General features: G+C 42.6%; 1 protein-coding gene across 1 annotated transcript; it reads right to left on the minus strand.

Annotated features, from left to right (window-relative positions):
* Window positions 1–364: 364 nt before the first annotated feature.
* On the minus strand, window positions 365–3,161 carry LOC139379539 (glycoprotein hormone alpha-2-like). The gene is made up of 3 exons (XM_071122357.1): window positions 3,041–3,161; window positions 762–946; window positions 365–469 (listed from the first exon to the last, which is right to left on the minus strand). The coding sequence occupies exons 1-3, from the start codon at window positions 3,159–3,161 to the stop codon at window positions 365–367; spliced, it is 411 nt and encodes a 136-aa protein (XP_070978458.1).
* Between the last annotated feature and the right edge of the window lie 5,476 nt (window positions 3,162–8,637).

Raw genomic sequence — 8,637 nt, forward strand, 5'->3', positions numbered from 1 at the left:
CGAATGCATCCCAAATGGCACCCTATTCCCTATTAAAGTGCAGTACTTCTGACCAGAGCGCTATGAACCCTGGTCAAAAGTAGTGCACTACAAAGGAAATAGGCTGTTAACTCATACAGGGTCACAAACGGTCTTCTTCTGTCTTAAACCAATGTTTAAACCAACAATTCTTAAATAAAGCAACGTTATAAAAAGTGTTTCTCAAGTCTTTTTTCCCTGCTTCACCATTCCATTCTAGGCATGCACAAACCTCTCTCTCTCAATATACAGTACATTTGATTGACAGATTGCTCTCCTTGGGACTCCTTCTTATCCCAGTCCTCATGATACAGTTTGTGCATGTTCCCGCGGCGACAGTGGCATCTCAGTAGTGTGACTTGCGACACATGTCGCAGTGACAGGCCCGCGCCGTCAGAATCTCAATGTCGTTGTGATGACGAGCACGAGGGCAGTTCAGACGAACTTTGATCTTAGGAAAATTAATTACAATTTAAATATTTTATATCACGTTTGACATTTTCAGACATGTCAAGTGACAATGTTCCAACCAAATAGGTAAACAGGATGACATACCCTTACCCTGTGTGTGTGTGTGTGTGTGTGTGTGTGTGTGTGTGTGTGTGTGTGTGTGTGTGTGTGTGTGTGTGTGTGTGTGTGTGTGTGTGTGTGTGTGTGTGTGTGTGTGTGTGCGTCTTTGCTGATAGTGTAGTATTTCAAGGCTGAGATAATGTTGTGTGTGTGTCTCTGTCTCCATACTCTACCTTTGCATCCTTGCTGATGGTACAACATCTTGACGCTGAGGTGATGTTGTGATTGAAGTTAGATGCCACCAGGACAGAGTAGCGTGAGGGAAAGGCACTGGACTCACAGTATCCAACACAGGCATACACAACATGGGTTCCCTTACATGTCCCACGCCGGTCACTACGGATGGTCACGTTAAATGCTGCAGGAGTGGAGAGGAAAGAGGAGAACAATTAATTTAAACAAGTAATTGACCGACATAATTTAAATTATTTGAATAAAATGTTGTATGTTTTTTTTCTGTGAGCTCAATGCGCACATTGCAGATTCTCTAGAGATAAATTAGATCCAGCCAGAACTGTGACGATGTAGTAGGGAGTTGTTGTTTCCAACAGGCCAATATTCAACATAATTATCACAGTTTATGTGCGAAACTAACTACAATGACCATAATCCATTGCGCATCTACTTGTCCAGTCTGTGTTTCTTTTATGTGTGCAATGGGAAGAGATAGAAGAATGCACAATAGTGAGGGGATAAAGACATCAGCTGTTGCTTGGTGAGGTGTCCCTACCTGAAACTACAGTTGAAGTCAGAAGTTTACATACACCTTAGCCAAATACCTTTAAACTTAGTTTTTCCACAATTCCTGACATTTAAACTTATTTTTTCCACAACATAGCCAAATACATTTACACTTAGTTTTTCCACAATTCCTGACATTTAATCCTAGAATGTGAAATGTCAGAATAATAGTAGAGAGAATTATTTATTTCAGCTTTATTTCTTTAATCACATTCCCAGTGGGTCAGAATTTAAATACACTCAACAAGTATTTGATAGCATTGCATTTAAATTGTTTAACTTGGCCTTCCACAACTTAGCCTTCCACAGGCTTCCCACAATAAGTTGGGTGAATTTCGGCCCATTCCTCCTGACAGAGTCAAGTTTGTAGGCCTCCTTGCTCGCTCACACCTTTTAAGTTCTGCCCACAAATGTTCTATAGGATTGAGGTCAGGGATTTGTGATGGCCACACCAATACCTTGACTTTGTTGTCCTGAAGCAATTCTGCCACATTTTTGGAAGTATGCTTGGGGTCAATGTTCATTTGGAGACCCATTTGTGACCACGTCCTGACAGATGTCTTGAGATGTTGCTTCAATATATCCACATAATTATCCTGCCTCATGATGCCATCTATTTTGTGAAGTGCACCAGTCCCTCTTGCAGAAAAGCACCCCCACAACATGATGCTGCCACCCCCGTGCTTCACGGTTGGGATGGCGTTCTTCGGCTTGCAAGCCTCCCCCTTTTTCCTCCAAACATGACGATGGTCATTATGACCAAACAGTCCTATTTTTGTTTCATCAGACCAGAGGACATTTCTCCAAAAAGTACGCTCTTTGTCCCCATATGCAGTTGCAAACCGTAGTCTGACTTTTTTTATGGCGGTTTTGGAGCAGTGGCTTCTTCCTTGTTGAGCGGCCTTTCAGGTTATGTCAATATAGGACTCATTTTACAGTGGAAATAGATACTTTTCCTCCAGCATTTTCACAAGATTCTTTGCTGTTGTTCTGGGATTGATTTGCACTTTTCACACCAAAGTACGTTCATCTCTAGGAGACAGAGCGCATCTCCTTCCTGAGCAGTATGACGGCTGCGTGGTCCCATGGTGTTGATTCTTGCGTACTATTGTTTGTACAGATGTACCTTCAGGCGTTTGGAAATTACTCCCAAGGAGGAACCAGACTTGTGTAGGTACAATTTTTTTTCTGAGGTCTTTGGTGATTTCTTTTAATTTTCCCATGATGTCAAGCAAAGAGGCACTGAGTTTGAAGGTAGGCCTTGAAATACATCCACAGGTACACCTCCAATTGACTTAAATGATGTCAATTAGCCTATCAGAAGCTTCTAAAGCCATGACATAATTTTCTGGAATTTTCCAGAAGTAATGGGCAGCCACTACCATCATGGGACTTTAATTAATTGTTTTTTTTCTGTGTTGTTACAGCATTCAACTCTGATTGTTTTTTATTAAATGAACCAAAACCACCTCAAAAAGCAATAATCACTCAGCACGAGTGTATTTATCTGTAAAGAGTGTGTGTAAAAGTACATTATGTGTGTTTGCATGTATCTGAACATCGTGTGTGTGTGTGTGTGTGTGTGTGTGTGTGTGTGTGTGTGTGTGTGTGTGTGTGTGTGTGTGTGTGTGTGTGTGTGTGTGTGTGTGTGTGTGTGTGTGTGTGTGTGTGTGTGTGTGTGTGTGTGTGTGTGTGTGTGTGTTAGACTGACGGTATAGATGGCAGCCAGGTCCTGTGCTGAGCCCCTCGTAGCTGAAGTTGAATGGTGACAGCAGCAGCAGGGTCAGCAGCCGCATTAGCACACATAGGTTAGAGGGCACACACTGAGACATGATGACCAAGGACAGTGGCCTGCATGGGACAAACAGAACAAACAGAGAGAAGGATTAATATAAGTTGGAGTTTCCATGTCTCTAAGTGTGTGTCTGTGTGTGGTCATTTGCACTGTTAGTCTCAGCCAGTGTGTTTAGGTGATTGTTACCCTGTTTCAGTGTGTGTGTGTGTGTGTGTGTGTGTGTGTGTGTGTGTGTGTGTGTGTGTGTGTGTGTGTGTGTGTGTGTGTTAATCATTACTCATTTGATATGAAAGCAAAATCTATGCAAAAAGTCTACATTAAGTTATGAGGACAGATATGACTTCAGGATTCGGCCCCAAGTGCCCAACGTGGAACTCAAGTTTATCCATCATATTCTGCAGGCCTAAATGCACTTATACGTATGATAAAACTAAATATGTTACTGAATCACTTGGCAAAACCCTTAGTATAAATGTAAGAATAATGTGTAGACTAAGTAAATCCCTACAAGATCAGATGTATCTGAAACACACCAATCCACTATTTTGTGGCCAAAACACACAGTATTTATTACATACTGTACACAATAATTGCAGAACTTAAGTTATTGCATTTTTCTTAGTGAGATGTGGCTCATTAAAACTTTCATGCAACTTATATTGGCAGAGACAGACAAACATCTACTGACACACACAAACACTCAAGAATTTATACACAAAATCTCGCCAACACAATAATTTATCCAAAAGCCTGAATATGTAAAGAAAATACAAAATACAAAATTGAGACTATTAACAGTGAGAGCAACAATTATCAGGTGTGTGTGTGTGTGTACAGGGAGTACAGGAGAGGGCTCAGAACGCACCCTTGTGGGCCCCAGTGTTGAGGATCAGCGGGGTTGAGATGTTGTTGCCCAGGTGGTGAGGGTAGGCAACAACATCTCCACCCCGCTGATCCTCAACACTGGGGCCCCACAAGGGTGTGTTCTGAGCCCTCTCCTGTACTCCCTGTTCACCCACGACTGCGTGGCCACGCACGCCTCCAACTCAATCATCAAGTTTGCGGACGACACAACAGTGGTAGGCTTGATTACCAACAACGACGAGACGGCCTACAGGGAGGAGGTGAGGGCCCTCGGAGTGTGGTGTCAACAAAACTAAGGAGATGATTGTGGACTTCAGGAAACAGCAGAGGGAACACCCCCCTATCCACATCGATGGAACTGTAGTGGAGAGGGTAGCAAGTTTTAAATTCCTCGGCATACACATCACAGACAAACTGAATTGGTCCACTCACACAGACAGCATCGTGAAGAAGGCGCAGCAGCGCCTCTTCAACCTCAGGAGGCTGAAGAAATGCGGTTTGTCACCAAAAGCACTCTCAAACTTCTACAGATGCACAATCGAGAGCATCCTGGCGGGCTGTTGCCTGGTACGGCAACTGCTCCGCCCACAACCGTAAGGCTCTCCAGAGGGTAGTGAGGTCTGCACAACGCATCACCGGGGGCAAACTACCTGCCCTCCAGGACACCTACACCACCCGATGTTACAGGAAGGCCATAAAGATCATCAAGGACATCAACCACCCGAGCCACTGCCTGTTCACCCCGCTATCATCCAGAAAGCGAGGTCAGTACAGGTGCATCAAAGCTGGGACCGAGAGACTGAAAAACAGCTTCTATCTCAAGGCCATCAGACTGTTAAACAGCCACCACTAACATTGAGTGGCTGCTGCCAACACACTGACACTGACACTGACTCAACTCCAGCCACTTTAATAATGGGAATTGAGGGGAAATTATGTAAATATATCACTAGCCACTTTAAACAATGCTACCTTATATAATGTTACTTACCCTACATTATTCATCTCATATGCATACGTATATACTGTACTCTATATCATCGACTGCATCCTTATGTATACATGTATCACTAGCCACTTTAACTATGCCACTTTGTTTACATACTCACCTCATGTATATACTGTACTCGATACCATCTACTGTATCCTGCCTATGCTGCTCTGTACCATCACTCATTCATATATCCTTATGTACATATTCTTTATCCCCTTACACTGTGTATAAGACAGTAGTTTTGGAATTGTTAGTTAGATTACTTCTTGGTTATTACTGCATTGTCGGAACTAGAAGCACAAGCATTTCGCTACACTCGCATTAACATCTGCTAACCATGTGTATGTGACAAATACAATTTGATTTGATTTGATTTGTATAAGTGTGTGTGTGAGGTGCTGGTGTTACCTGTTAAGTTGTGGTATATGTTTTCTTCAGCCCAGGGGAGTCAAGGTGAATCGGCAGGGCAGCAGCGTCGACAGGTGTGTGTGAGTGTGTGTTTTCTACCTCACACATGGCTATATGTAGCCCCTCAGGTAAACGGGAGAAGAGTCTAAGTTACTCCTTTGGTCACACCCACAGCAACCTCTTTTTCTCTCTCTCGAAGTGCGTGTGTGAATGTGAGAATGTGTTTGAGTGTGTGCGAGTGTGTCTGGACCCCTCATTCCCTCCTTTTCTTAACCTTCACTGTTAGCCTCTCTCTCTCTCTCTCTCTCTCTCTCTTTTTCTCTCTTTTTCTCTCTTTTTCTCTCTTTTTCTCTTTAACCATGACAACACAAACCTGGACAATTCCTTGTCATGAAACAAGCTTTATTGAGCCGCTGTAGTACTCCTCCTTGCTTGCCCCATCTAGAAGTGTGTGTGTGTTTATTCTTGCTTGGTCCAATAGTGCTCTATTGGTCCTCCCACGTCTAGCCATCTCATCATACACTACATGACCAAAGTATGTAGACACCTGCTCGATTCCGATCTCATTCCAAAATCATGGGCTTTAAAATGGAGTTGGTCCCCCCCAGCCTCCACTTTTCTGGGGTGGCTTTCGACTAGATGTTGGAACATTGCTGCAGGGATTTACTTCCATTCAGTCACAAGAGTATTAGTGAGGTCGGGCAAGGATGTTGGGCAATTAGACCTGGTTCGCAGTTGGCGTTCCAATTCATCCCAAAGGTGTTCGATGGGGTTGAGGTCAGGCCTCTGCACGGGTCAGTCAAGTTCTTCCACACTGATCTCAACAAACCATTGTTGTATGGACACTTGTAAGAAACGGGTGAGGCTGAAATAGCCGAATCCACTAATTTGAAGGGGTGTCCACATACTTTTGTATGTATGTTCTAACCATATCTCACCTTATACAACAACAATGATGTATCATTTGCAGGGTTAATAGTGGTACCACCATATTTGTTCCTATGGGCATACCTGACGCTACCTGACGGCCCGTCTGCCAGGCTGCTACACCTACCCTCTGGCTCTGAACTGACGCTGTACTGTCTGTTCTACACTGGATACAGAATGTGAGACCTTCTGATATGGAGCTTTATGGAGAGTGTGTGTCTGTTTGTGTATGTGTGTGTGAGACATGTTTCCCCCTCTACCCCATCCTCTCGCCCTGCAGTGCCACTACTGTCTGCTTTACACAGGACACAGTGTGAGACATTTTGATTGTAGTGAAGGGTGTGTATGTATATTTAGGGGTGGAGCAGATTGTGTGTTTGATTGTGAGAGAGAAAGAGAGATGGGAGGAGATGATAGTGTGTGTGTGTGTGTGTGTGTGTGTGTGTGTGTGTGTGTGTGTGTGTGTGTGTGTGTGTGTGTGTGACCAACAGTGTTTCAAATGCTGCATGTACACCACTGTAGTTTTATGACACAGCAAACCTTGGGGATAGCCCCCTTATATTACATTTTCACCTAAAATGACATACCCAAATCTAACTGCCTGTAGCTCAGGAACTGAAGCAACGATATACATATTCTTGGTACCATTTGAAAGGAAACACTTTGAAGCTTGTGGAAATGTGAATTGAATGTAGGAGAATATAACACAATAGATCTGGTAAAAGAAAATACAAAGGAAAAAAAACTGTTTTTTTTCTACCACAGAACGATCCCAGTCCAGGCCATCACTCTGGTTGCAATTCCAATGGTGTCTACAAGATGGAAGCAGTGTATGTGCAAACTTTCAGATGGATAACTAAGTATGAGAAAACTGCATGACATTTAGTGTGAAGTAACCCAGGTATATTTAGACAAATCGTGAAGGAGGCATTTGCATTCATATTACATTTTTCTGCAAGAATATCATCAAATCTGTATACTTGGACATTGATATAGCTTTACCAGTATTAGTAGCCATATTATAAGTTCAACATTTGCAAAACAACCAGATGTCATGACTTCATAAATCTCCATATTCTTGTAATTTTTGTCCCAAAGTAAAAGGCTTGCTGTCGCACAAGGTTAACAGCTACATTTTGTGACAGATACGGGGTTTCCAGAAATTCTCGTAAAGCCCAGGTCATTGGTTATCTGGCTAGCTTTGTTTGACAAAGTTATAGTCAATCAATTGAGGACCGTCCGCGTCATCGGTGTGCCATGAAGGCGTCGCTATCTGACCAAATTTGGTGTCCTATGGGATATACTACACCCCTAATGATATAGTGAAGTCTGGTTACGTTCTAGGATCTCTGAGGAATACATACAAACGTGATTTGACTGGTTGGAAACAATGTTTAGGGTTAGATTTTCACAGATAACTTTCTTTGCAAATTGAACGAGTGGAAATACAAAATTGATCGTGCATGCTATGTGGACCTTTTTAGGATATGAAAAAGGATTTTATCTTCACCTTTATTTAACCACGTATGCAAGTTGAGAACACGTTCTCATTTACAACTGCAACCTGGCCAAGATAAAGCAAAGCAGTATGACACATATAACAACACAGAGTTACACATGGAGTAAAACAAACATACAGTCAATAATACAGGAGAAATATCATTCTATATACAATGTGAAAAAATTAGGTGAGATAAGGGAGGTAAAGGCAATAAATAGGCCATGGTGGTGAAGTAAATACAATATAGCAATTAAAACACTGGCATGGTAGATTTGACAGTAGATGTGTCACAACCTGACCATAGTTTGCTTTGTATGTTTCTATGTTTTGTTTGGTCAGGGTGTGATCTGAGTGGGCATTCTATGTTGTGTGTCTAGTTTGTCTATTTCTATGTCTGGCCTGATATGGTTCTCAATCAGAGGCAGGTGTTAGTCATTGCCTCTGATTGGGAACCATATTTAGGTAGCCTGTTTTGTGTTGGGTTTTGTGGGTGGTTGTTTCCTGTGTTAGTGCCACACGGGACTGTTTTCGAGTTTTCACTTTGTTGTTTTGTTTTGTTTATGTGTTCATGTTCAGTTTTCTAATTAAAAAACCATGGACAACTACCGCGCTGCATTTTGGTCCTCCTCTCCTTCCCAGGAAGAAAACCGTGACAAGATTGTGCAAAGTACACCACTGTACAGGTTAAAGGAGCAAATAAATAAATAAATACAGTAGGGGAAGAGGTAGCTGTTTGGGCTATTTATAGAGGGGCTATGTACAGGTGCAGTGATCTGTGAGCTGCTCTGACAGCTGGTGCTTAAAGCTAATGAGGGAGAT

This window comes from Oncorhynchus clarkii, chromosome 21, assembly GCF_045791955.1.
Source record: "Oncorhynchus clarkii lewisi isolate Uvic-CL-2024 chromosome 21, UVic_Ocla_1.0, whole genome shotgun sequence".
NCBI lineage: Eukaryota > Metazoa > Chordata > Actinopteri > Salmoniformes > Salmonidae > Oncorhynchus > Oncorhynchus clarkii.